The sequence below is a fragment of the Primulina tabacum genome, chromosome 5 (assembly GCF_025594145.1).
Source record: "Primulina tabacum isolate GXHZ01 chromosome 5, ASM2559414v2, whole genome shotgun sequence".
Classification (NCBI taxonomy): domain Eukaryota; kingdom Viridiplantae; phylum Streptophyta; class Magnoliopsida; order Lamiales; family Gesneriaceae; genus Primulina; species Primulina tabacum.
The window spans coordinates 3,017,179-3,044,584 of NC_134554.1; the positions used below are offsets into that span (position 1 = coordinate 3,017,179).

General features: G+C 35.4%; 3 protein-coding genes, 2 long non-coding RNA genes and 1 pseudogene across 8 annotated transcripts; 3 read left to right on the forward strand and 3 right to left on the reverse strand.

Moving 5' to 3' along the window:
• Positions 1 to 352: 352 nt before the first annotated feature.
• On the forward strand, positions 353 to 2,657 carry LOC142545514 (uncharacterized). 4 transcript variants are annotated; one of them, XR_012820294.1, is made up of 3 exons: positions 353 to 441; positions 1,002 to 1,147; positions 2,113 to 2,657. It is a non-coding gene; the product is annotated as an uncharacterized LOC142545514 (long non-coding RNA). The 4 variants fall into 4 exon arrangements; XR_012820295.1 differs by lacking the exon at positions 353 to 441 and adding an exon at positions 448 to 607; XR_012820296.1 differs by lacking the exon at positions 353 to 441 and adding an exon at positions 614 to 901.
• A 914-nt stretch (positions 2,658 to 3,571) lies between these two features.
• LOC142545516 (uncharacterized) lies at positions 3,572 to 8,109 on the forward strand. Its single transcript, XR_012820297.1, has 3 exons — positions 3,572 to 3,773; positions 6,648 to 6,807; positions 7,932 to 8,109. It is a non-coding gene; the product is annotated as an uncharacterized LOC142545516 (long non-coding RNA).
• On the reverse strand, positions 4,357 to 8,327 carry LOC142545515 (uncharacterized). Its single transcript, XM_075652739.1, has 8 exons — positions 7,258 to 8,327; positions 7,036 to 7,168; positions 6,638 to 6,853; positions 6,396 to 6,551; positions 6,048 to 6,300; positions 5,089 to 5,489; positions 4,847 to 4,963; positions 4,357 to 4,772 (listed from the first exon to the last, which is right to left on the reverse strand). Exons 1-8 carry the CDS (start codon positions 8,256 to 8,258, stop codon positions 4,437 to 4,439), a joined length of 2,613 nt encoding a protein of 870 aa, XP_075508854.1. The 5' UTR covers positions 8,259 to 8,327; the 3' UTR covers positions 4,357 to 4,436.
• A 3,824-nt stretch (positions 8,328 to 12,151) lies between these two features.
• On the reverse strand, positions 12,152 to 16,315 carry LOC142545517 (pentatricopeptide repeat-containing protein At1g80270, mitochondrial-like). The gene is made up of 3 exons (XM_075652740.1): positions 16,126 to 16,315; positions 14,304 to 14,892; positions 12,152 to 13,584 (listed from the first exon to the last, which is right to left on the reverse strand). The coding sequence occupies exons 1-3, from the start codon at positions 16,158 to 16,160 to the stop codon at positions 12,349 to 12,351; spliced, it is 1,860 nt and encodes a 619-aa protein (XP_075508855.1). The 5' UTR covers positions 16,161 to 16,315; the 3' UTR covers positions 12,152 to 12,348.
• An 812-nt stretch (positions 16,316 to 17,127) lies between these two features.
• LOC142544574 (pyrophosphate--fructose 6-phosphate 1-phosphotransferase subunit beta-like) lies at positions 17,128 to 23,813 on the forward strand (annotated as a pseudogene).
• Positions 23,814 to 24,415: 602 nt separating this feature from the next.
• LOC142545518 (cytochrome P450 98A2-like) lies at positions 24,416 to 27,406 on the reverse strand. Its single transcript, XM_075652741.1, has 3 exons — positions 26,877 to 27,406; positions 25,504 to 25,901; positions 24,416 to 25,304 (listed from the first exon to the last, which is right to left on the reverse strand). The coding sequence occupies exons 1-3, from the start codon at positions 27,358 to 27,360 to the stop codon at positions 24,657 to 24,659; spliced, it is 1,530 nt and encodes a 509-aa protein (XP_075508856.1). The 5' UTR covers positions 27,361 to 27,406; the 3' UTR covers positions 24,416 to 24,656.

The window sequence follows — 27,406 nt, forward strand, 5'->3', positions numbered from 1 at the left end:
TGAATAGCGCTGCTCACCTATAGAATTATCAGTACAATAACATAGGTTATGAGCATCATTTATCTAAGCAATACAATTTAAAATGGAGAAATTCGATGCTATAATAATATTGTTACTGAAAATAAAAGTTTCATATCTTAATTTCGTTTTGCTTCTACTATTTTTGTTTTTTGAGGATTTTTTTCTTTTAAACCCGAAAAGATTCCATTTCAGTATGTGAACCGAAACATTCAAGCCGAACCAATCTAAAAATTTCGGTTTGGCTGGAAATTTACCCAATTTTTTGTTTTCTTTTTTTTTTTCCAATAATTATAATTTCTGCTTTAAAAACAAGAAGAATTCATTGATCTAAAATCGTGTTTTGAAAATCGTAAAAACAAGCTATCTACTAAAACCCTCCTCACCTTCTAAGACACCACTTTCAGTAAGCCTTGTAAAAAGGTAGTATATTTCTAAGTTCAATTTCTTACCCTAATTTTCATTATTAGGATTAAGCATTCTTGTTTGTAATCAATATTGATTTGTTATAATTCAAATATTGACTTTTTATGATTCATAAGTTACGAGCTTATGTGTGGATCCGTAGCGCTTTCTTTGAAGGTTTAATGTGGGTGTCATTCTAGAACTTTGTATTTTCATTTAGAAGATGGTATCATAGAGAAAATTGTTTCAAAATGCTTCTAATTTTGATTACGAGCTTCAATTTCTCCTAGTTTTTGTTTGCATTTCTAATGGCAAGTTATGAAATTTGTGTAGGAACTTGGTTTTTCTTCTTTCTTTTCTAGAAGTGAAATGAGTTGAAATACATACAGTACGTCTTGCCAGAATGTTCTGTCGAAGCGTTACTGGATGAGGATTTCGTGTAGTTTGAGAATTTTTCAAGATTAGAATTTTGGACATCGTGAATGCTTCTACTTTAGACCGGATTTTGGTTTGTGTAGTTTCTTAATCTGAGTTCTTGACTATATATGGCTTAATTTTGGTGATCTATTTGATTGCAGAGTTTGACTAACTCGCGAAACAAATGCCTCACAGAACTCGACCTATGACTGCTCTTTTGCTCTTTACTGGGCTTAATGCTGTTTTAATCTCAACAATATCCCCTGTATATGATTTCGTTTGCTTCCTTCCATACTGGGAAAGAAGGGTATGTTTCTCAATTTTCATAGTTCCTGTGTTTTACGGTTGTAGTTCAAATGTTGAAGGGGTAGTAAATGGTTGAGTATCATTCTCCTCGTCAAAAGGTTAAATCCCAGCTTAAACAGAAGTTCTGGCTTTATTTAATGTCTTTGTTTGTTTGTTAGGCAATTCAGTCCCTTTATTATTTGCATTATTATTATGTGCCGCACACCGCAGCTATTGTGAGTGGCTGATAAGCTTGAGAGCCTGGAGAATACTATTTGGGATTCTCTTCTCGAGTTTGTGTTTAATATTTGGTATTTTTGTGGAGAACTGACGAGGCGGCGTAGAGGGACAATCTGGGATTGTGCTACCACTGTGTCAATGTTGACAATGTTGCCCATGTTTACATTAGGGATTGGATTATTAGTGTCTAAAATGGGCTGCCATAAAAGTTGGCTTCCCAGAAGTGGGCGATGTCACGTGTCTCAAATTGACTTTCCAACGGATGTGGGGTGGCTAATTCGTTTTCAGTGCTCTTTCATAGGCTAGTCTTTTGGGTTTAAGCTTTTCTCTCTGCTTCTGATCCTATCCTTGCTTCACTACCGAATTTAGCGAACTAGAATTTAGTTAATGAAATATGGTGTGCACCAACTGAAAATTAGCCCTTGACATATGATGTATGCAAATTACTTTAGTTATAATTCTTTCGTAATTTGACAAGGAAAAAGATGCAGCTTGTGAGTTTGGATAATAGCAGGACCGTTTCATACTCTATGGCATATTTTGGTGCACTTTAATGTAAATTAATGCGGCTACATTCGTGAGCCTGGTCGACATCAGTTGTTCTGATTGCATATGCAAACTTGATATTCAGTAGACAATTATGCTTGGTAGAAAACACATTCCACTTTGCTAACATTGGCCAGATTTAACGTACAGCCATCTTCTGTTCTTAACAAGCACTTACCTGTTGATACTGAATTTTCCTAGAGGGAGCGTCGGCGACGAGAACTTGAAGCAGCATTAGATGCTAGGAGTTCTGGATCATTATAGAATCAATGCATGGTTGTTTCAAAGGATGTGTTCATCTTTGTTGTAAGTGCTTCTAAAGAAGGGAATTATTGTGAAGAATAACATTAGTCTAACTCGTCCAATTTTGTCGGGAAGAAGTGGAGACCGGTTGAAGAGTTGTAGATGGGTTGACCATATTATTAATATTTGTATATCCGATTTAAATAACCCCTCATGGATAATGTATCAAAGGGGTCCTTAAATTCGTGTTTTCGTAGCTTGATGGTGGTACGGTGCATTCGCACACATGCAGGAAGGCTTGTAAGTTTGATTGTGAATTTTCTTCACTTAAGGGAGCGAATGCTGATTGTTACCGTATCTTTGGCGAATTATTTGGATTTGTGTAAACTGTTTTTTTTATATAAAAAAAATCGAAGCACATCAAAGTAGACTTCTTAGTCTTGTTCTGTACATATGTATTTGGTGCGAAGGTAGATGTTTTTATTACGAAGCTTGATTGGAAATATTAGGTTTGGAATGCAATTTCATTCGACAGCCCTTTCTACTCTAATGTAATAAATATTATTTATTATAAAGAAATAAAAAAATACGCTTCCGATTTTAAAATATTAGCTCATTACGAGACAGATTTTTACACAAACTAGTAGAATGGTTTACTAATTTGATCAAAATTCAAGAAGAAAGAAATCTAATTACAGCCCAATTCGATGCTCTTTCGCTACACATTCAAGACACCTTGAAATCAAAATTTTCCATCAAGCTTTCGAGAAATAAGCTATTAAAATTTCAAGAAAATAACTCGTGCTCCTTTCTTTTCCCTGTGCATTCGACTCCATTAAAATTGAACTAATCCATTGTTTCAAGGACCGAAAGTTGAAACAACGAGAAGGAGAAAGAAGCCTCGAGGAAAAGAAAATTCTGAAAAATATAAATTGTGATGAGGTACTAAAAAAATATAAATTGTGATGAAGGTAAAAATCATATCATATCATCAATTATATTTTAAAGATATTACAAAATATTGCATAGATATGCACAAATATAGTTGTCATATATCACAAAGTTCATATCATCTAAGGCTATGCACCTATGTTGTATTTTTCTCTCAAACACTATACTAACTTGAACGTCAGAGTGACTTCACGTCCCGGTGGAGTCATCTCACCCGTTTTCTTTGATACACTTTTATATTTTTGGAGCTATTTGATTCGATTTATCGAAAAAATTGGTTAGTGATTATCAGTTCAAAGTATTTTATTTGGTGTGATTTTTTTATTGCATCAAATTACAAAATTCTAGATTTTATCGTATGCAAACCAAAAAAAAAATTTACATAAAAAATAATTTATATCTATTTAATATAGGACACAACTATCCAGAGACTGATGGTGCAAATTTTATCTATTTTAATTTAAAAAAATGTCGAAAGTAGGCCACACGCCACCTATTCATTCCCTGTACAAGGAATATCCCATGGAAGTATCCGAATTTAGGAACTTTTATCAGCAAAAAACTAAACATCTTAATTGATATATATCCACCATTTTGAAATCTCCATTCCATTGTATGAAAGACTCCAGTTCTTGATTGCTTGGTGTCCCTTTGTCTCTGCTTGAGTGGTTAGTTCCTTGCATTCGAAATTTGAGCTTTTTGTCCATTAATTGAGCCCAAAGATTCTGTTTATCAGAGTTTCGAACGTTTTCTTGTTGGTATCTCGTCGTATCGTTTCAGTCTTTAGTAATTGTTTTTGTTTGAATTGCCACATGAATAATGTAAGTAAGTACATAGTGCCTGTGGAATTCGGGATGGAGGAAACTAAAAACGTGAAAGATTTTTGTAACACAAGGAAGTGGAGATCTTTTTTATTTAGTTTTTACTGGCTCCATCACCAGGATTTTGTTTGATGAGCTATATGGATCTGGGGGAGTGAAAAAAGCATATGTTGAATTTCAAGTTAGGCGTCAGCCACAACGATCTACTCCTGTCGGTGCAGGATTTTGGACAGGGTTTAGTACAACACACAAGTCTTTATTCCGCAGGGTGGGGTCGGCTTTGTACAGGGTTGAGTGAAATATTTATTTTAAGTTTTTCCATTTATTGTGCTCAAAGTGATTTGTAATCTATTTGAAGTGAGAGACCATTACTAGTGGCTAAATTGGACGGCTAATATTTTTGTTTTAACCAATCATAAAGAAATATGAGTCGATGAAGCAGCGCTGCAGGATATCTTATTCACATTTAAATATTTACAGTGAGACAATGACAAATGAGATTTGATATGTTTAAAGAATACTGTACTCTTTAAGGTTTTTCATGAAGGTATCTCCAATTTGTGACCTTTCCTTGACAAAAACCGCTGGATAGCCGATTCGAGCTTCCACGTAAACTTCAAAGCCTTGTCTAGAATATAGCTGTCCTGTCCAGACATGCTTCCAGGAACATCTCTCTCCCTCTGGGAAATAGACCTTAACTGCTTCCTTGGCTTTATCTAGAACCGGCACAACTAAGATCTCGGTGCCAACTAAAAATTGCTCGTATGTTAGCTTTCTGACATATTCGTCTTCGGGATACTGTAGGAATAAATGTCGACAAATGGGAAGGCCTTTTTCCGAGGCTTCCTGTAAAAACAAACCATAGTACCTTGGTTATAGTTGCTAAAAGCGCTGTCTTTTCTAATTTGTATATGTTTTACCTTGACTAGCTGGATTCGATAGAACTTCCATGCCTCATATATTTTTGCGAAGCGTGAGAAATGAGATAATGTTCTCTGGTTGGAGTAGAACTGAGTGTTGCACGATGGCCTGTTTCCCTGATCATGAACGGGGAAATACAGAAAGCAAACCATTCATAAAACTTAATAAGAATAGTTTCGCGATGATTCTTCGAATGTTCCATTTATTTTTTACATGTTTCAAAGAGAAAGTTGATACTTACTTCGTGTGTTCGAAAGACAGTGGTAAATGCGTTAAGCTCCATCCATCGTAACAGAAGTTCTTCACTCCTATGGTACTTGAATAACGGTAGGTTCACAGAGCAGTAGCCTCCTATATCACTATGGTTAAAAGCATATCCTGACAGTCCACTACTTAGCAAACCAACAACTGCACTCTTTATCCCATCATTGGCTTGCCAACTCACCATTTGATCCCCTTCCCAAAAAAGGCTTACCCATTTTGGACTGTCTCGAAAACCGGCCCTCATAAAGAAAACCAAATCGTCTACTGGGACCTCATTCTCCTTTCCAGCATTAGTACTTCTCCAGTCCTCAACAAATTCTCTGTTGATTTGTGCCCAGTTTTCAGGGTACCTGTTGTGAGCTGTAATTGGATCCTCCCCTGGAAAAATAGTAAAATGAACTTCTTTAGAAGATGATTATGTGTTTTACATCAGTAAAGTTCACAAGAAAGTATGATTCTTGCCCATGGAGTAGAGGATATTTCTTATTGTATAATCCTTGTTGTCCTAGTTGAAATGTTTTCCCTTTTATCTTTATTAGAATCGTATTTGATAATATGAAGATATAATCTTTGATGTGATTTTATTATAATGCAGTTATTAAAAAAATTCCTATCATATTTAACCAAAGATATTTTCACTATACTAGGGTTGAACATTGTATGTAAGCATAAGAGGGATTGATATGTTACTCTTCCTGACCGGACAATGTAAATCCTGTTCACAGTTATATCAATATGTCTATGCACGATTGTCAATTTGTCATGGGATCGAGACAGTTGATGCCAAACGTATGCAAGTATCTAGTGCATGATTCGGAGCTTGTAGTGATGATATTCATACTTAAAATTTTAAATATTTTTTCTCTTTTTCTATATTTCTACTACTTTAAAATCCAAGAATATTAAGCTAAGTTAAAAACATGTTTGGACATCAACCTGAATAGAGGCAGGCATCTACTGGCAGGCCTTCACCAAAATCCGCCATCCATCCCCTTACTCCATCATCCACCATTTCTTGCAAAATCTGTTTAAACCAACCTCCCGTTTTCGGATGAGTCAAATCCAACATTCCGACGTCAAATGCTGTATTAGGAACCATGTATGGTCCTCCTTTCTCGTTTTTCACTAATATGTCCAACTTCACCGCCTCCTCGAAGAGATTTCTCCGTACATTTTGCTTGTCATCCGTCTACTTATAGGAGTAAATGGTCAACAAATTTCTTTTTCCAGATTTCAGTTAGTATCGGACATAAATTCAAAGTTGCAGATAAGAAAGACACATACTGGAGCTAAACATGGATTGCAATATGTCATCACTTTAATTTTCTGATCACTAAGTTCTCTAATTAGTCTCTGCCACCCTGAATACCTATTTGCGTCCACTTCCCAATTCCACCATAGCTGGGAACCAATGACAGTTTTCCTCTGTCCTACCCAGTCCTGTGAAACAAGCACAAAATGAAAATTTTAAAAATATCTAATTTTTTTATTCATTTTATTGAAAATTATCTGGTGATTTGTTCAACCTGTAACCAGAATGCTGAGATTGGAGTACCGTGGGCTTGCAGCTCTTTCCAGATACGGCGTACAGCATCGGTTCCACCCTGCATTCCCACCACTGCCCCGGAAATTATCCATTCAGGAAGTTCTTGAGGTCTTCCAATGGTTTCTGTGAAATTCTCAATTAGTTCAGCTGGTGAGTTTCCGTTCAGTATTCTACCTTCTACCAAGTCTCCATGTACCTGCAAGAATTCTTCCAATTTCCTCGGTAAATTCATGTGAAAATTCGGTTTCTCACCTTAATGTAAATGAGAAACTTTAATGAAGGGGTAATTCGCAGATGTTTTTTTTAAAAGAATGTAATTTATAGCATCCCAAACTTTATAAAAACAGTTCTTTTAAAAAATTCTTGAGTTCGCATTACCTGTATCTGGACACTATGATGTTTTGTTAGATCAAATACCGAATAGCTATATCCTTCGAGGTAGAGGGACCTCATTTTCGATGTCATGTAAAATGGTGAAGGTGCATAAGTTGTACTCTCATCTCCCCCGGACCTGCGTTCCAAACAACAGTTGGGTTGAAGAATCAGTGAATCACCATTGCTTCGAAATTAACTGTTAAAAGATATTTCTCAAAAGTTTACCTGTAGCTAACCAAATTAGCAGCAAAGGTAATAGGTTGATCCCCTCTTCCAATTCCTTGTTCTTGAACAAATATTGGCACCTTTTTCCCTTTAAAATCCATGTGTGAAAACTGCTCTCCGAACCCATAAAATCTCTCATTCTTTTCACTTGAATATGTGATGCAAATCCTGTTAAAATCAATACAACCTTCATTGTTCATCACCACATTCTCCTCTTCTTCTTGTGAAAGTGATATTACTACTCTCTTTCTTGTAAAAAATCCACTCCATCCAACTCGAATTCGCCTCGTTCGACCAATTTTCCGAGTTAAATTTCTGTAGCTATAAGTTCTTGGAGAGACCTTCTCAGGATGTCCTAAATTCGGCTTTCCAAGTCTCACTTGAAATCCAACTTGATTACTTGTTTTCGGTTGAAAGACCATCCAATATTTCGCGTACACGGATGGCTTCTTTTCAACAAATTCTCCATTTTCTTGAGCTAGAGAGCTCTGAATTCTCTTCCTCCTTTCCTTCACATTGAATATCCTTCCTGTGATCAAAACAACAGAAGATCGGGCCCTTTCTCGCTCCATTTCATGTCGGAAAGACGTTAAATCTTGATTATTTTCGAGTAATGTTACATCAGATTCCTCTATAACCTTGATGTTTTCGATGGTTTGGTGATTGCATACCAGGTGAATTTCCCTGTCTTTGATAGCAAATGATCCTCTGCTCTCTTCCACCTCTGTATCAGCCACCGCTGCAGAGACGAAGGCCCGGCCCGAAATGGTGGACCATATCGATCTTGAAAGATTAGACTTGTGAGAAACAGAGATGGACCCTCCATCCTTAGGTGACCAATTCAACTGAAAACCATGTCCAATATCGAAAACCTTTTCTGCAAATAGAATCTGAGACTTGAAACACAGATTCCCTTGGAGAAAAGGCAGAGCTTTTGGCTTAGAAGGAAAAGGGTTGTTTATATGTTTATGATGCTTTTTGGTTGTTCGGAAAGAGGCCATGTTTTTTTAGATGTGAATGGGTCTTCGCATCAGCTATTTATACAATTCTTTTCAAACTTCTAATTTCCTTCGATTTTGGGAATAGAAAATTCTTAATTAAAATAGTTTTGGGTGAAAAATTATTTCTTGGAATATATATTTGTCTGAAATTATAAATTGAGAAAGAAAAATAATTTTTCTGGTTTTGTTTGTGTAATTTGAAGATACAGTTTATCAACCTGTCCGCATTAAATGAGTTTTATAATATAATCACGAAGAAAATAAATTGGTTGTGCTTATATTTTATTTATTTATTAATAGCGGTGGGCCTATCAACTATTAGGTAGATAAATAATTTCGAGTGGAATAATTGACAAAATTTGTGTGTGATGGTCTCAATGGTCGTATTTTGTTAGACGGATATCTTATTTGGGTCATCTATGAAAAATATTATTTTTTTATGCTAAGAGTATTACTTTTTATTGTGAATATTAGTAGGATTGACCCGTCTCATAGATAAAGATTCGTAAGACCGTCTCACAAGAGATGCACTCGGAATAATATTGTTTTTATATTTGAATTCAAGCTCAAACCTTATTTTGTCAATGTTTGTTGGTGGTTTGGTGTTTCGAGCTTTGATTATTGTTCGTTATTTATATAAAATAATAATATAAATTACAGAAGTCGTGAATATCTCAAGAGTTACTTTATAAATAAATAAATAAACAAGTGTTTTAAAAAAAGATAAGCGGGGTAGCCACCTAGATAGCAATTAGGTGGGTTTCGACGGGGTTGATTCATTTAATGAATAAAAATATGCGAGATCATCTCATAAAATACCTTTTCGATATCTAATTTTTTTTGTTCATTTCCATATTTCTTGAATAATTTCACTATGTCGGATTCAATTTAAAAATCAATGACATATCACCCACTTTATCCGACACAAATTAAACATTAGACGGTTTCCTGTACGGATCCGAAAACTGAGGTGGTGGACGGTCGCCGTAGATGGCGCCTTTTAGAATATTGTTTCAAATATTTCAAAAACTTGTCGGTAATTGTTTTACGAGCGTTAATCGATGAATTTGGAATTATGAATTTGAAATCGTGAAACTCAAAAATTCATTGACATTGTGACTGGATTGAAAATTTTAAATAAATCACGTCTATTTAATACTGTTGGATCTATAAAATGTGTTTTAAACTTCATCCCTCGAATTTTCTTTTTAAATTCAAAAATAGAAATAATTCCTATTATGTAGTAAAAAGATTACATACTAAATTATTGTAGAACAAGTAGTATGCGTGACGGCTTCATTTCTTGACCTTTTATTAAAATTCAAAACCTCCAAATTATGGAGCGTAGCGAAAAATGAAAACTGGTGGTATTAAGTTTATACTAATCAAAGAGAAATTTTTCAAAATGGTGTATACATTTGTTGGCATTGGGTGTTGGTATCTAGACTGATTTGTTCGCAAGATTCAGATACGTATTTTATGGGTACTATGACAATGCATGCAGACGTTAATCTGGCCGCTATACACTTCCATGACCATTTGCTCCCACGAAAAATCGTGGAGAGCTGTGAATAATTATTTTTGTTTAAATAAAATTGTTTCTTTTTAGGGTTTCATACAAAGCTTTATTACAGCTCTTGTTATAAACTTATATGAAATATATTATATTGAAATAAAAAACATTAAAACATCACTGAAAATTATATACGGGAAGTATTATTGGAGATTGAAAGTTTCCGATTTTAAGAATTTTGTCAAGATACAGAGTCCTACCATGTATGAAGACGTAAACGTGTCTACATTCTTACATTATCTGCTTTTGGGGGAAAAACATGGATTTGGACTGAGAGGGGTCAGAAGGAGGATTTCCTAATTTAATTTATATAGTTTCCAATTTCGTTTTGCAAGCTTTAAAAAATTAAAGTTTGTATATCTAACTCAATTAGAATGGACCATCACCGCCCTAGCGTTGTAGTATCATAAACTTTTTCTAACGAGGGAGCGAGACGTACATAAAAGCACTTCTCCCGAATTTATATAAGCAATTATACTAGATCGAACTCAATGATAATTCATATTATCATGGTTTCATTTAGAGATGACGACTTTCTCCACGGGTTTGAGGTCCTGTGGGAAAAACTCGAAACGAGGACGGTGATCCTTGATTTTTTCGAATTCGGTGATTTTTTAAAATCTCCGAAATAGTTCGAGGATGAATTTGAGATTTTTATCTTCATCTTCGAACCCGTCCGAAAGTAATATTAATAATAAAATAATATTATTATCAGTATTAATAATATAATAATATTATTATTTTTAAAAATATTAATAATAATATTAATATTTATTAATATCAATCACTAATAATAATAGATAATAATGAGCTTCGATATGAGAAAATCTACGAACCCGTCTTCATCTTACCCCATTAATATTTTTGAAATGAGAATGAGGGACGGATATGAGAATTTGATCCCCGCGGTTTTGGATTCGAGAAAAAAGCGGGGATTGGGACAGGTATGGGGTGGGGACGGACTTCAGATACTGGTATGGAGATAGCAAATCTGCCCCTGCCCTGTTGCCATCCCTAGTTCCATTTCAATAAATCTCCAACAACATAGTTTTATTTGTGTTCAGTCTCTATTATACCAAAAAAATTAAAATTAGAGTCTTTAATTTACACAAAAAACGTCTTTGCACTGACTGTGGAACAAATTGTTTGCTTGGATGAAATTCAGTACAAAATATTGAAAATCTGGCATTATTTTATGATATTTGAGTACAAAATATTTTAGATTTGACATTAATATATGTTTTCTTAGTATCCGAACATGTACAAAAAATATTGATATTAATGATATCTTTTCGGATAAAATCGGTACAAAATATCAAAAACATGGTACTAATATATTATATTTCAGTACAAAATATTTCAGATATGATACTAATATATGATTTTTGAGTACTCAAATATGTATAACAAATATTGATATTAATTATTCATGTCTTTTTTCGGATGAAAATCAGTACAAAACATAAAAATGTGATACTAATGTATGATATTTCAGTATCAACTCTTTCGAATCTAGTACTAATATATATATTTGAGCACACAAACAAGTGTATCAAGTAGTTGATATTAATAATTATTCCAATTTTATACTTATAATTTTATTTTTTGTACCAAATCTAAAACAGTCAATATTCAAATATCATATATTAGTTTCAGATTTTTGACATTTTAAACCGAATTTCGTCTGAAAAACATGTGGGTATACAAAGTGCATAAACATTTTATATGATCAGGGACTGTAGAAATATTTTCGGGTCTGACATGAACTGAACACAAATACACCATGCTAGTGGATTTAAAAACTAAGTTTCCACAAAAAAAAAATATATATGATTTTTATATATCTACACTATATCATTCAGTAAACCCCCTTATTATAGCTTATTTTGGTCTTTAATAAAATTTTCATCCCCAAATTACTTTATTTTTTATTAGAAAATATAATATATATAATAAAGTAAAAATTCATGCACGAATTTGGTATAAAAAAAACTACCACGATACAATTTCTATTGCACTTTACACAAAAATGTAATTTTAAATAAATTTATATCCCCATATTTAAAACTTAAATAATATATATAAACACACACACACACACACACATTGCCTACCGAAGATCAATTGTAACGCATGAAACAAAATTACATTTTGTTCATTCTGAATTGAATTTGTTTAGATTTGCTCTCAATTAAAACTTATAGGCCGCTAGTCATTCAATCACTTATTTCAAAATATGTTGTCCCTTTTTGTCTATCTCTAGTTGAGAACATTAAAAGACAATTCCAAATACCTTTACAAGCTTTTAGCAAGTTCATAATTTTGATGAAACATTCAACGATATTTGGCATGAAATATATGTATGTATAAAACTGAAACAAACTACCATTTAAAAGGCACGATTAAACAAGGCCATGAACGAGTACAAATGAAAATTCACATTTCAAGAAGCCATCTCAGCCAGACCAGGCCTGCAAAATAATCTAAAAAAGCCTACATCATCCTCATCCCAGCAACTCATCCACCTCTTGTCTTTCTAAACGCATCAACTTGAGCAAGCAGATCAGACATCGCTTTATCCGGGTAAAGTTTATCAGCCTTCATCCTCTCGGCGAAGCCATAAGCTGGGGACTTGGCATTTGTGTATGCCCGAATAAGTAACTGATACTGTTGGAGTCGTGAGATATAGCCGGCTTGTCTCATCTTTTGGAATATCTTCTCCGTGTTGGGTATATCTCCCCTGTTTGCATATTGATCCATTACAGCTAAGAAAGAAGTGAACATTGATCTCCCTTTGTTCCTTACATAAGCGACATTAAGAATTTTGTCCGCTTTTTCCACTTCCCCTGCGTCAATATATAGTTTTACAAGTGAATCCAAAGTCGACGGCCAAATATTGGGACAAGTCTCCGCCATTCGCCGCACCAGTTCCTTTCCTTTCGCTATCATCTTATGGTCTGTGTAAACCTTGAGTAGAACAGAAAAATGTTTCGAGTCTGGCTTCTTCAACATTTTCAACATTTTCTCAAAGGTTTCCTCGGCTTCTTCAATCCTATCGATCTTTCCCCAAGCTACAATAGCAGCCATGCACTCGTCCAATCCAGGGTTAGACTTGCAAACTTCCCAGAGTCGATCAACTTCATCAGCCCTTCCAAGAGAAGCATAAATAGGAAGAAGAATTTTACACGTCCAACGGTTTTCCTGAACGTTTTCTCCTTCCATCTCTTTTAACACAGCCTCAGCTTTATTTTTCAGCCCGCTATCAGCATAGTGTCGTGCAAGAGATGCTTGAATTCGAGTATTAACTTCCAGGCCTTCGGCCTTCATTGTCTCGACAACCTGTTCCATACCAGATATATCTTTAGATAACCCCTTAACATCAATCAAAAGCTGGTACGTGAAAAGGGATGGCTTAATATTTTCTTTCTCCATCAACAAGAGAACATCTGCAATTTTTTTCTTATTGGTTCTCTTGTATAGAATAAGCAGCTGGTTGCAAGTAAAGGTTGTCAAAGAGAATTTCAAATCCTTCATTTTATTGAAGACTTCCTCGGACTTTTTCACATGTGTTGTCGCAACACAGTTAGCCAAAAATGTCCGGTAGACTTGTTCCCCTCTGAAGGATTCAGGTATCTTATTAATGTAATCATCTGCTTGAAAAATACCGCTTGCTTTGGCAATTAAATCAACATGAGAAGCATAATCTCTCTCTAAAAAATCAAGATGCTTTGTTGACTCCAACCATTCTGAAAGCTGTACAAAAACAAGCTTAGATGTTAGTACCAATGGATTACAGAAAAAGAATAGAATCGAAGTACCAACAACACCATACCCAAGAGAAAAGTATCATTGCTAGAAGGTAAAGGATAACATCACCCATGGATGCAAAACGTTGTTGTACGAACAGATTAGGGAAAAAGAAGAAAGAAGAGTAGCTTTAGATTCATGTAGACAGCTAAATCTACAAAAACAATTAATACAAAGTGAAAGCAAACATCAAAGCGAGGAAAGCATAATATACTTTTTGACATTAACTTCCTTTACTGTGGAAGTTTTTGAATCTCATATAAGAGTAAAATAACCCTTAATGTTACAAACATATAGTGTTCAGACTCAAATAAGGCCATATTTCTTTTAGCTGCTTCCACCCATTCCGGCTTTATCCAGCAAACCAATGAATTAAAATACAGAAATCTCGTGATAACATATTACAATATATGTTCAATAATTTAGTTTGGTTATATTAATCGAGAAAGCCCTTTTTCCGAGCGTGCATTGGCTATAGGGGAGAATTGATAACAAGAAGCAGGCCTAACATCTTTCAAGAGGTTTAATACAAATCAAAAGATTGAGTACAGGAAGTAATAACACAGAAAAGGATATAATGCTCATCATGATGTGTAATAGGCCTTTGCATCGAAGATGATGGCTATACAAAGGAAAATGAAGCAAAAGAGGAATTAAAATAAAACCTTCAACGCCTTTAAGAACAATTTCCTTTTTCGGAGATGAAGAAAAGTCGATGTCACTTCTTTTCTAGTCACTTTGTTTCCTTCCTCAACCCACTTATCCAAAACCTTGTAAATAGTTAAAGGGCGAGCAGCTAGGATAGCATCAGTCAAAGGCAATGTAGCTCTTGTTGTTGAAGATTTTTTCTCTCCACCAACCTCGGCGCCTAATTCCGAAAACACATCATCCATATAAGCAACAGCGGCATCCTCTTCAGATGCATCTGATTCAGATATCAAGCCGTCAATGTTTTCATCTCCAGATAAAGCTTCTTGAATAGCATCAGCAGGACCTCCGAGTTCAAAAAAACCATCCCCCAAGTCATCACTGTTTTCTCCACTGCTCTCAGTACCGGCCTTTGAAGAAAAGGTGTGTACAGCCATGTATAACTTTGAACTGGATGATGGGTTATAGAATTTAGTTGAAGATAGCAGCCCATCAAGTAGTACTTCAGACTCAATAAATAGAGGATTGTAACTTCCCAGAGAACGACTAGCAATTTCTGATTTTACGAAGAAAATGTGTGTGCCGCCTAAGATGAATAAACGATTCCTGAATCACAAACAGTTTGCGTATCACAATCAATATAACAAGATGATTTCAAAGAACACAAGCAGTTCTAAACGACACCAGAAAAAGAAAAAGATTAGTTACAACTATCCAGGCAGAAGCAGTAGAATTCACATAATAGCAATTACGCCACAGCAAAAAGAAGTCAAACGGGTTCCAAAAGTAATGCCAAGAAAAGAACTACATTGGTGAAGCGAATGTAACATCCTTAATTATGTGTTCATAAGAAGAATCAAGAAACAGGTTCAAAACAGCGGCCCAATTCCATGGTGTCTAGGTGTATGCAGAGCTCTATCTTTCTAGCTTAATCCTTCCTTTATCTACCTTTTATGATAGAGAGAAAACATTCAAGAAACAGTCATGTCTCCTTTCATACTAGGTTTCCACGGAACAAATCTTACTTACATTTCAAACAATATCCACTCTCAGGAATTTCACCAACAAATTTCACATGCAGTAAATATATACAAAATAATCTACATAAAGAACAAACGATTTCAATTTGGGGAAGGGGGTAGATGACCTCCAGGACAGAACCATATTTAAATAAGTGGTATAAAATGTGTATCTGACACTCAAAATAGATTATTCTTCCATCAACCACCTTCCCTTCTTTCTGCTATTGTGTTTTCCTGCTGGTCAAAAATAAAACTCAACCAACAGGCAACAATACAACCTAACTAAATTACGCAGGCACACGAAAATGATCTACCCACGATCCAGGCTTGTAACAGCTAAGCTACAGATTGTCCAAGTTAGCTTCTCTTTCTCCTGTCTAACTTCATCATCAAATGGAAACGAAAACTTCACCATAATAAAACTTCCAGATACAAAAATACTACATCACACATGCGATTATGTGCACAAAACAAAAGTATTTGCACAGCAAACGCATGAGAAAAATCTTGCATCTGCAGCTTATACCACAAACGGTAAATGGCACCACAAATTTTTAAGTTAACCAAGAAAAATAAAGCTGAAAACAGTAGTTCTGACTTTTCTTTGCCACCTTTAATAGCCCACGAAAACATTAACGCGCAGCTAACAAATAAGAAAACTCAATCAACATGCCGGAAACTCATTACAAATATATCCAAAAAAAATCACTACCGTGGATAAGAAATGCAGAAGTGATGGAGCAAAAGTTTTTTAAAAAAACAAGTCTTGGCTCAAAAAAACTCAATGACTAATGCAATAAAAAGTAAAATGAATTACTTGAGACTTATGGAGGCTCTACGAAGTGCCCACATACTAAATACCGATATTCTGAATTTGGCTCTGAAATTGAATTATAACTGAAATGGCAACGGTACTGGGATTGGGATTTCTAAACCCTAAATCCTTTCCAAACAAGACCCTCGTTATTTGGATTGAAGGGACTGAAATTTTCCAATGGCGTCTTTTAATTTCAAATAATATGATAGTGACCCCTGAAGTCTGTAGAACTACAACATGACCTCTCCTTTTCATTCTTTTTTCTATTTAGTTCAATTTATTGTTTCTCCAAGTTTAAAATAAATCAACATATAAAATTAATTAAAGGGATTTTTTTAATCTCATTTTCATATGCCTATGCAAAAGAAATTCACATAACGAATATTTATTTTTTGTAAATTAATTATCGTTTATTAATTTTTTTATTCAATTAATGATTCTTGGATTGCGATCTAATTGTGCATCACCATATCCACAATGTAACTTGACTCAAAATGTAGCTTATAACCTACAACAATATCATCAAAATGACAGTCAATTTTATTTCAAAATTTGATTTATTTATAAATTAATAAATTTGTACTTGAATTATTGTACATAACTTAATTCATTCGTACATGATTATTATAAATCACATCAGAAAGTCGAGTTTGTAAACATATGAGTTAGGATAAATTTGCTTTAAATCTTTAGACTCAAACTTAAATTTATATTCAAACTTTGTCAAAAAATTATGTTTTTGCACTGTCTGATTATAGTAACAAAATGTATATATATTCTATGAGCTCACGTATGTTTTTTAGGACAAAAATCGATACAAAACATAAAAAAGATAATTTAATATATGATATTTAACTACGTATAAAATATGGTGGTTATCAGTCTCGGGCCATGCAAAAATAGTTTGCTTTTAGTAAAGTGTAGGCAGGCGTAAACTTCAATAAGATTTGAACGCTTCTCTTAACCAACCTCCCGCATTCTAAGCCCTCTCCATCTACCTTGCATCGCAATCCACCACACACACTACTCACATCTCCCATTCTTGCTGATCATTCATACTTTTCCATCTAACAAACCTCTATTTCGATCTCTGATTCTATGGTTTCTTCAGGAGCAACGCTGCCGGGGAGATCAGCTTCCGATTACAGCGAGGTACAGGCGAGCCGCCTAGAAGTCTCCCTCCCACTGCCAGAGGTTCTCAGGAAGCCCTTCAATGTCGTCGATGGTCCTTTAAGTTCAGCTGCCGGAAATCCAGGTTATTTACTTTTGAAATCGTGCGTGTGAAGTCTCTCCAAATGCTATCTGTTGTGATGTTTAGGACAGTGGTGACTGAATTCGGGGATGATTAAGCGCTATTGTCTTGAATTTCCAAAAACGCCCTACACTACGCGCTATGCATAGAATGGTTGTGCATGATGTGGCATGACAATTGACAGCATGAGTTATGTTTTTATAGTTTTGAAATTTTAGAAATCCAGACGCTCATATTTTGATTTTAATTGAATTCTGCGTAAGTGTTGATCATATCACTAGTCTTGTTTACCACAAAGCATGTTAATCAAAAGCCTAAACGGCATGCAAGTAGCCTTGAGGCTCGGCCTCGCGACACAAGCCCAGTTTCAATGAACCACTGGCCCCGACCACGGAACCTCGACTTGTTTCATGCTCGGCCTTTCTTCTCGACGCAAGCCAAGTTTCAACCCTTCAATGAATCACAGGCTACGACCACGGAACCTCGACTTGTTTCATTTTTTAGCGTGAAAAATTATGATTTTGATAATGTATATTTGTTTATTTGTGTATTGGTCTTTGTATTGCTTAATTTTAGTCCAGTTCTACTATTTTTTTTTCTTTTTAAATTTTTGTCCTTTTCCAAAGTGACTTGAAGAGCAACCAATATTTGCTTGTCAACCGACAACTTGTGTCTCAAGAAGGTGAAACATTTTTTTACAAACCCGACGTGTAATTAAAGAAATTCACAAACCTTCCGTGATTCATATGTTTTTTGAAATTTGACGTTTACCTCAGGAGCAGAGGTATCAATTAACTAATGACTAAAATAGAGAGTGAAGAGTTTGATTTTTAGATAATAAATTCATGAGAATAATTAATTAAGTGCCTATCTAGAAGTTGATGTTGAAAATATATTTTTGCTTGAGAAATATTGATGCATCGACTTTCACTGTTTCTATAGACGAAATTGCCAAGCTTTTCCCTAATCTCTTTGGACAACCATCAGCAATGCTTGTTCCTGTTGATTCATCTAACACTACTTCCGACCTAAGCTTAAAGATTGGTGTTGTCCTCTCTGGAGGACAAGCTCCTGGTGGCCATAATGTGATATCCGGTCTCTTTGGTGAGCTTTTTAACTTTTAAAGTTAGAAAATATTGATAACTTGGGTCATAAAATAGGTTACTTCAAGATTTTTGAAGTTCTTTTTCTTAGATTATTTGCAGGATAGAACAAAAGGTAGCAAATTATACGGTTTTAATGGTGGTCCAGCAGGGATTATGAAGTGTAAATATGTCGAACTGACCACCGACTTTGTTTATCCTTATAGAAACCAAGTAAGAATCTTTACCATTTGATTTTACTGAGGTATAATTAAAGTTGAGTTCTCAGTGGATAATTTGGTCCAGGCTGAACCATGAAAGAACCATAAGAAAAAAGGTTATGGCTCAAAGTCGCTTGAGCAATGTAAATTGTCCCGTTAGTTTCAAGTACTACATTTATGAAAACTAAACAGCACAAAATTAGACCAATCATATTTTGAATTCACGGCAAGACGACATCTCAACATCTATCTTCTTTTGGTTTCAATCTTCTTACAAAATAAAATTATGTCACATGTGCATGAACTCCGAATTTCTCTGTGTTTTTTTCTTGATTTATTTTCCACTATCTTTATATTTCATGTCTCGACATATACTCCCAGAATGGTTTATTGGTAATATATTCTATTAGCTGTTGAATCAAATTTTAAAAAAGAATATTTATGCCGGGCAAAACTTTGCAACGTTGATGTGTATGAAACAGGCTTTATATATTCTGGACCTCTGGTATTGGTCATTTTGACTTTATAATGCTATTTCTATTTTACCGTTGAGCTAAAACAACTAATGCTTTTATCCACAAAAAAAGAAACAATGGTCAAGGTTAATGAGAAAATTTTAAGTAAATCATTGTCTCAAGGAAAATATACATATAAATCTGTGTGCCTTGTGAGGTTGGACAATGTTTTTATATGGGATTATAAGACTTACAGCTAACTATTTTTCTTTCCACATTTTTTATTTAGTTTTCTCTTATTTTTTTATTGGTGTATCTTAACAGTATATCTGAATAATTCAACAAAAATAACATGCTTCATTTATTTATATTCTCCCTTGCCAAGCACTGCACTTGCTTTTATTGTTTTATATGTCTTTTGTCGGAGCATGTATAGATCATCCAAATTTTAGCATTTTAACAATGTATTGTTTTCTCTTGCAGGGTGGCTTTGACATGATTTGTAGCGGGAGAGACAAAATAGAAACCCCTGAACAAGTAGATAATTAGTATCCATTTTATTTACATGAGTTTTGTATATTCCATAAACCATCAAGGGCAATTTATATCAGCAATGACACAAAAATTGGAGCTACCATTCCATAAATTCACCTATGGTCATAGTAAGGCACAAGAAACATATGTACAGTAGACTCATTGAGTTTATAGAACCAAAAAAAACTCATATTGCCATCAATCAAGCTATATCAGGACGTGTCTACATGAATATACTATATGTCACACAACTGCATTATAAAACTAGTTGTTGGGGAGTCCTAATGAGCCTGTGTAAGCAGGCATGTGTCCCTAAAATCATTGGTTTAACAATCCTAGAGAAATTCTATATATTATTGTTAGGCGGAATTTTTTTAAAGACTGATGATTAAAGAGTACTGGTAAATTTTAAAAACTGTGGACCTTATTAATTATCTCACTTTGTCATTTGCACCTTGTGCCTACATTATGTTTCCTCAGTTCAGCCAGGCAGAAGACACAGCAAAGAAGCTTGATTTAGATGGACTGGTAGTCATAGGAGGAGATGATTCAAACACTAATGCCTGTCTTCTTGCGGAAAATTTTAGGTAAATATTATTCCCCTGGATAGTTATTTTGATTTCTGTTACAGCTCTGTTCAAGTCTAGTTGTTGCATAAACATTTCAGGGGGAGGAATTGAAAACTCGGGTTATTGGATGTCCTAAGACAATAGATGGTGACCTGAAATGTAAAGAAGTTCCCACAAGCTTTGGATTTGATACAGCATGCAAGGTAAACATTTTGTCAAAACAACTTCCGTTACTCTTTTTGCTACCAATGGAGTTCTATCTATCGTCTAAGTGAGCATAGGAGTAGCTTTCATGTTTACAAGTCCTTAATTGTAAAGCATAAGCCATTGAGGCGTAACTACCATTTTGCCTTGATGTGAGAGTCATTCTAAATGAGACCCAATGCATTTTACACATCTTTCCACCATAAAATGCTCAACTTCCCTACATGATATGATTTAGGTGTTCGACATCGTTGAGAGGACAATCACTATGCGTTCTGATACACTAATAAAAACTCTTCCAGGCAGGGAATTGTAATTAAATCCTCTTTTAATTTGAACTGAGTCTTGAACTAACTTGTATGGTTCAATTGCAACATGCCAGCTTGATGACTATTCTAGTAATTTGAATGATGTAATGCTTTCCCATGCTGACATTACAATCCATTGGCCCCCGTAGTTCCAAATGCAAAAATTGATTTGAGATCCCGTGATCTTCATTTTCATCCTGAATGTGACAAGTTACTTTGAATTTTAGAAAATTTTGAACATTTTGAATATGCTTGATGTTTCTTCTTGATTTCCTTCAGTGTTCTCTTTTGCCATCTTACATGAGTACGTTCCCTTTTATTGGAGTAAATAAATCACATTCTCCATTTATTTGTGGATTACCAAATATATTAGGATCTTCTGTCTCTTATTTAACTGCATTTGAAGTGCATGAACTTTAGTTCTTTTATTCACTATACTCGAGCTTTTTAAATGATGAAATGCTACTTTGACGTGAAATTCTCTCATCCAGTCATCCTTCTTTCTCTCTGTTTTACTTTTATTTTCAATCCTCATTCTTGTTATTGTTTTTCTGGTATTAGATATATGCAGAAATGATTGGAAATGTTATGCTAGATGCTCGTTCAACTGGAAAATATTATCATTGTAAGTTCTTTAATTGTGTTTAGTTCAACTTTTTGGCGTATATCTAACTGATATGTTATTCTGTAATTTGTGTTACAATTTGTGCCTCAATTATAATCTTACCTAAGAATCGTCATGCATAGTTGTGAGGCTTATGGGCCGTGCTGCTTCTCACATAACATTGGAGTGCGCTTTGCAGACTCATCCCAATATAACTATAATTGGTGAAGAGGTATTCTTCGGTTATTTTTTTAATATTTGACATTTGATTGGCAACTAGCATTGTAGGGATCGTAAAAACAGAAAGAACACCAGAAAAGTTAAGGAATTAATCAAAGAATTCTTACGAAATTCATAAATGGTTTGATTTCCTGCAGGTTGCAGCAAAGAAACAGACTATGAAGAACGTTACAGATTATATTACCGATGTGATCTGTAAACGTGCTGAAGTTGGCTACAATTATGGGGTCATACTTATACCGGAAGGCTTGATTGATTTTATCCCAGAGGTTTGACTCCTATTAGAAGTATATATGTTGCCATCTATCTTTTAAAAACTTCCTCAACTTGTCGTACCATCTTAAAAATTATTGAGTTATTGAAGAAAATATATGATTTACGAACATTACTTCATCCTTGTGTATCAGGTGCAACAACTGATTGCAGAGTTGAATGAAATTCTCGCTCATGATGTTGTTGATGAAGGTGGAATGTGGAAGAAGAAACTCAGGAGTCAATCTCACGGCCTCTTTGAACTTCTTCCACAAGCAATTCAGGAGCAACTAATGCTTGAAAGAGATCCACATGGAAATGTGCAGGTATTCATTGCTTTATCATTGGCCCTTCATTTTACTCTCATTCTTGACTTATTCCCAATCCTTATTTAATAGAGCTTGAGAGAATAACATGATAATACTTTGTACTATTTGTTCTTTATCATTGTACTATTTTACTGTTTCATTTTAGGTTGCAAAAATAGAAACAGATAAAATGCTTATCCAGATGGTTGAAACTGAATTGGAATCCAGAAAAAAACAGGGTTTATACAATAAAGAGTTTAAGGGACAATCTCATTTTTTTGGGTAAGTAATAACTTTATACTCGTAAACTTTCAATGTTTCATAGAATTAAATATTACACTGACATTTCATTGTTTTATCAGCCTCTTGGGATATTATCAGAAAACAACAAGGAATGATGGCTATTTTACTTCTTGGTTCCATTTTTGTTTTTCTTTTCCAGTTATGAAGGTAGATGTGGTTTGCCTTCTAACTTTGATTCAAACTACTGCTATGCATTGGGTTATGCTGCTGGAGTACTACTCCATTCTGGCAAGACTGGTCTGATCTCCTCGGTTAGTTCTTCCTTCTTCTATTTCCTTCTCAGTTTTCTGGTGCTCTAGTGGTTTCTTTTTCAACAAGACTAATCATAGAATTCATGGAGCCTTTAGTAGCTGTGCATATTTTTCAGGTGGGGAACTTGGGTGCTCCAGTTGAGAAATGGAGTGTAGGTGGAACAGCTTTGACTTCTTTGATGGATGTGGAAAGGAGACACGGTACCATCGCCTCTCAATGACTTGAACTTGTATCTTATGACACCTTCAATTGTCCTTTCTGTTTTGTGACAATACCTGATCTTTCTCCAGGAAAGTTTAAACCCGTGATTAAGAAGGCAATGGTGGAGCTTGAAGGTAAATTTCATTGGATGTTATGCATCTTTAACTGCAGTTATACATCTTCCTGAGGCTGGTACTAAAGTTGGAATATTTTCACACTCTTTTGCGCACCAGGAGCTCCTTTCAAAAAATTTGAAGCCATGCGTGACGAATGGGCTATGAAGAATCGATATGTCAATCCAGGTAAATCCATCTGTTATTAACTGCACAGGAAACCTGAATGCCACCAAAAAAAAAAGGCAAGAACGTTATCTACCCATATCTAAGAAAACTACGTGATATCTAGCCAAAGTATCAACATGAATCATCTGTCATTCGTCAAAATTTTGAGTTCGTTTGAGCCAATTATTGTTTGATTGTTTATTTATTTCTACGTAAGTCGAATAAGGCATGTGTTCTTCAGCAATCTACGCCATATTATTATCCAAGAACGATTAAAAACTCGTATTTAATTACATTAATTCGATTTGAGTAATACATATGAATAATATTGAAATTTATATAAACTGATGCATTTGAAATCTGTAACAGGGCCCGTTCAGTTTTCTGGTCCAACAGCAAATCACATCAATCACACTTTGATGCTGGAACTCGGTACACAGGCTTAGAATTCTCAGATATAGGATTCCGTATGGCTTACAGGAACGCGTTTGTTAAATTTCAGAGTTCCTCATCAGTATCAACTGGTACTATCCATAAAAATCCTATTACTTCAAATTCATTTTCACTTTTGAGATACAGTTAGCAAAGTTAGCAAACTCACATTTGTAGCCCCCAATTTTATATCGACGAATTTATCTGATATTTTTTTATATAAAAAAGTTTCTTAATTTATGAGTCTTTCATTATATTCGAGTTATTCTACCAAAAAATTGATTATTATAAAAATCACATACTTTATCCATCAAATGATTTCTTCGATATGATTAATTATCAGCTGATAGCCTTTTCTTGTAATTTCTTTGACATAATTAACGTTAATCATCAGCTGATACTTGACTGAATATTTTTCAACTAGGTGACTTTATCAAATGATTTGTTAAATTCCATTCTTTTCGGTTAATAAAATCATATGATTTTCATTATTGTATTTCATGGAAAGACGAAATTTCACGGCCATTTGTCAACACCATTTATACATAATTTACGTTACGTACATAATGTGCGTGCTCTCATCTAGATTGTGTGGGCGTGGACGCCGTTGCGACACCAACGAATTGAGAAAATTTGAACTATGATATATATTGTATAACTTCTCTTTGATACGGAATTCGCTTCTTTTCAAAAAATACAAAATAAATAAATTGCCTTCCCAACCCCTCAAATTCAGCTTTTGGGAACAAAAAAGGATTATTTTTTTTATATAAAAAACCATAGGCGCCTGAGAATACAAGTGCTAGATTAATATAATCTGCTTGGAGCTGCATAACTTAAATTAAATGGAGAATAAAGTTACAAGTCTCAAATATTGATGGAAATACATCGCATTACTAAATAACTGTGGATGACTTTCTTAAGTATACAGAATCAAGTCTTGAAGAATGACATCCAAAAGTAAACTATATGGTAAAATGGCGTCCTGCTGCCATAGAAAATGATCGTATTAAATCCAAAGATTTGCACAAACTCAAACATTTCCCACGGCGACGCGCTTGCACAAATCGTCGGACAATCTTGGAGTCGGAACAGCTTTGAAAGGCGTTTTCATGTAGATAACCAATCCCGGTTGCTCGTTCATGTCTATATCTTCAGGCCCCATTCCTGCGGGCATAGTCCAAATGAAATGGTGCAGCATGTGCCCCAAAATGGATGTCACGAAGTTGATTGCGAGTTGCGCACCGGGGCAGACACGTCTCCCTGACCCGAATGGGAGTAGCCGATAATCAGTGCCCTTCATGTCAATATCCTCCTCAAGGAACCTTTCGGGCCAGAATTCGAGGGGGTCCTTCCACACCGCAGGATCCCGAGCAAGGGACCAGAGGTTGACGTTCACGGTGGATCCCTTGGGGATGTCGTAACCACCAATCTTGACATTGGAATTTGCCTTGTGAGGGAGTAACAACGGTGTTGGGGGGTGCACCCGAAAGCACTCCTTCACCACGCATTGTAAGTAGGGGAGATTCGGTATGTCGGCTTCTGTCATGATACGATCCTGACCGATTACACGATCGAGTTCTTCTTGAATTTTCTTTTGAACTCTTGGGTTCCTCACCATCTCCGCCATCCCCCATTCCACAGTGATGGTGACAGTGTCCATTCCTGCTGACACCATATCCTGCATGCATTTAGATTGTTGGTGTGTAAATATCATAATCTTGATTACATAAGAATGCTATGGCATATCTTAAACTGACCTAAGCAGAAGTGCTACTTAAATCTTTAAAACCATCAAGTAGCTCGGACCCTACATTTCAATCACATTGCCACATAAACAACTACACATGATTATTGTCGATTTCTAACCGTCAACTTACCCAAAGGAGAGTAATAACGGAGTCGTCGCTGAGATCATACTCCTTTTGAAGAGTTAGCAATGCATCCACGAAATGGCTCTTGGTGCTCCCCGACTTCTTGCGTGCAAGAGTGTGTTCCTCCATTATCTTAATTGTGAAGTCATTCGCTAAAGTGTCATGCTCGTCCAGTGCAGCATTTTCAGACTTGAACAAGAACCTAAACCATGGGAGGAAGTCTGAAAATGATTTCGTGGAGCCCAACTTAATTGCATTGTCCAAAATATATTTCAACTCTTGCCCCTGTTTGTCTATCACGCCGTTTGAGTCCATGAACCTCTTTCCAAAACTCAATCTTGTAATGTGCAGGAACGCTGCCATTCCCAAGTACTCGCGCAGCTCCAAAGCCTTTCCCTTATTTCCTGCAATAACACAATGAGTAAGAACTCAATTTCCATTTTCCAGCCAATTGTCGAATCCATTTCCATTAATTCACACGAAGAGGCTGTAAACATTCGGATCAAATTTCAAAGATCTCCCACCGCATCCACAAAATGTGCGGATCACAATAGATCCGGCGAGGATCAAGAATCGGTGTTTGATTCCCCCCACCCCCGCCCAAAAAAAAAAGTTCCAAGTTTTATTCGTATAGTTAAAGAATGAAAGTATCGCCCACTGAAATGTCAAATTTCCAGTTTCTACATCGAACACTAATTCTAGGTTTCACAGTCCTGAAAGCATATAATCCCTTGAGGTAGCCCAAAATCCGTAGCCCTTCTAAAGAATATTTAAATATTTTGGTCTGTTATACTCCGAGAATTCGAAAAAACACCACCTTTCATGTGAACCACTGAGCCCTCAATCATACCAAATCTAAAGAAAAAATAAATAAATTCCAAGAGTGATAATTAAACCATCAAATTTCACAAGGATTCCTATGGTTTTCACCTCACTCTATACGTACATTATCCACGGGTAATCTTCTTCACAGCAATATGCTTTCAAGTCCCAACTACCAAAACATCTCCATTTAACAGCCCAAACCCCTTCGAGTAACAAGGAGACACAGTTTCACACAAAAGAGCAGACCATCAACTATTGAATGGTGATAACAAAACAAGCTAAAGGAGAAAAGATCATCCTTCTCCCTTCATGTGTGGATCAGAACATAAAACCAGTACTTGTTTATTATCTTGAAATTTGAGTGGCATAAAAGCTCAGACCAAAACGCTTCAAAAAGGGGAAAAAGGACTATCTAGCATCATTAAAGCAACCCATAAATCCCAGACAACATACAGAAACAATAAAAAAAGAAAATTAAAATATCAAGCTCAACACTTGAGAAAATAAAAGGATGTATAAAGAAAGGATCAACCACAAAAGCTAAAAATCTTTACCAGGCTTGATGCTGTCTTTGTAAATGAACTCAATCATGGAGGTAACCTCATCTTCTCTGATGGGCCTCAAAGACTCGACCCTCTTCATCGAGAAGAGCTCAAGAGTACACAATTTCCTAACCTTTACATAGTGTGTACCATAATCGGCCCATATCAAATCCATGCCATTCTTGCTGAACCTTGAAATCATTCTAGTCCTGTTCCTGTAAGCCAACTGCTGATCATTGTCTCTCAAGACTTGTTTAGCTAACTCTGCCGAGTTAACTACAACATTCAGATGGGATCCCAGGTACACAGAGAAGATGGGGCCGTAGACTTCAGCCCACTCGGTGAAGCAGCGCACGAAGACGGGTTTGATGTCGTAGAGGTTCCCAACGATGGGGCGAGGACGCGGGCCGGGGGGTAGCTTGAAACGGAGGCGTTGGTAGAGTTTATAGGCTATGAAAATTGTGAGAACTGAGAGGATTAGCAGTGGTAGAGCCATGGAATGAATTAGGATTCCAGGGTTGAGGCTTAAGTTGTGAAGACAA

Bases quoted from the DNA above. Each gene is read 5' to 3' on its own strand.
- LOC142545515 (XM_075652739.1), bottom strand. From the start codon at position 8,258: ATGGCCTCTTTCCGAACAACCAAAAAGCATCATAAACATATAAACAAC. The intron at 7,169-7,257 runs GTAAACTTTTGA...TTTGGAACGCAG, and splicing joins GCTAATTTGGTTAGCTACAG to GTCCGGGGGAGATGAGAGTA. The intron at 6,552-6,637 runs GTTGAACAAATC...CTTGTTTCACAG, and splicing joins TCTCAGCATTCTGGTTACAG to GACTGGGTAGGACAGAGGAA.
- LOC142545517 (XM_075652740.1), bottom strand. From the start codon at position 16,160: ATGTGGGCACTTCGTAGAGCCTCCATAAGTCTCAA. The intron at 14,893-16,125 runs GTAATTCATTTT...TTTGTGATTCAG, and splicing joins AGAGCCTCCATAAGTCTCAA to GAATCGTTTATTCATCTTAG. The intron at 13,585-14,303 runs GTTTTATTTTAA...GTTTTTGTACAG, and splicing joins TGTTCTTAAAGGCGTTGAAG to CTTTCAGAATGGTTGGAGTC.
- LOC142545518 (XM_075652741.1), bottom strand. From the start codon at position 27,360: ATGGCTCTACCACTGCTAATCCTCTCAGTTCTCACAATTTTCATAGCC. The intron at 25,902-26,876 runs GTAAAGATTTTT...GTGTTATTGCAG, and splicing joins CAAAGACAGCATCAAGCCTG to GAAATAAGGGAAAGGCTTTG. The intron at 25,305-25,503 runs GTAAGTTGACGG...AAATGCATGCAG, and splicing joins CCGTTATTACTCTCCTTTGG to GATATGGTGTCAGCAGGAAT.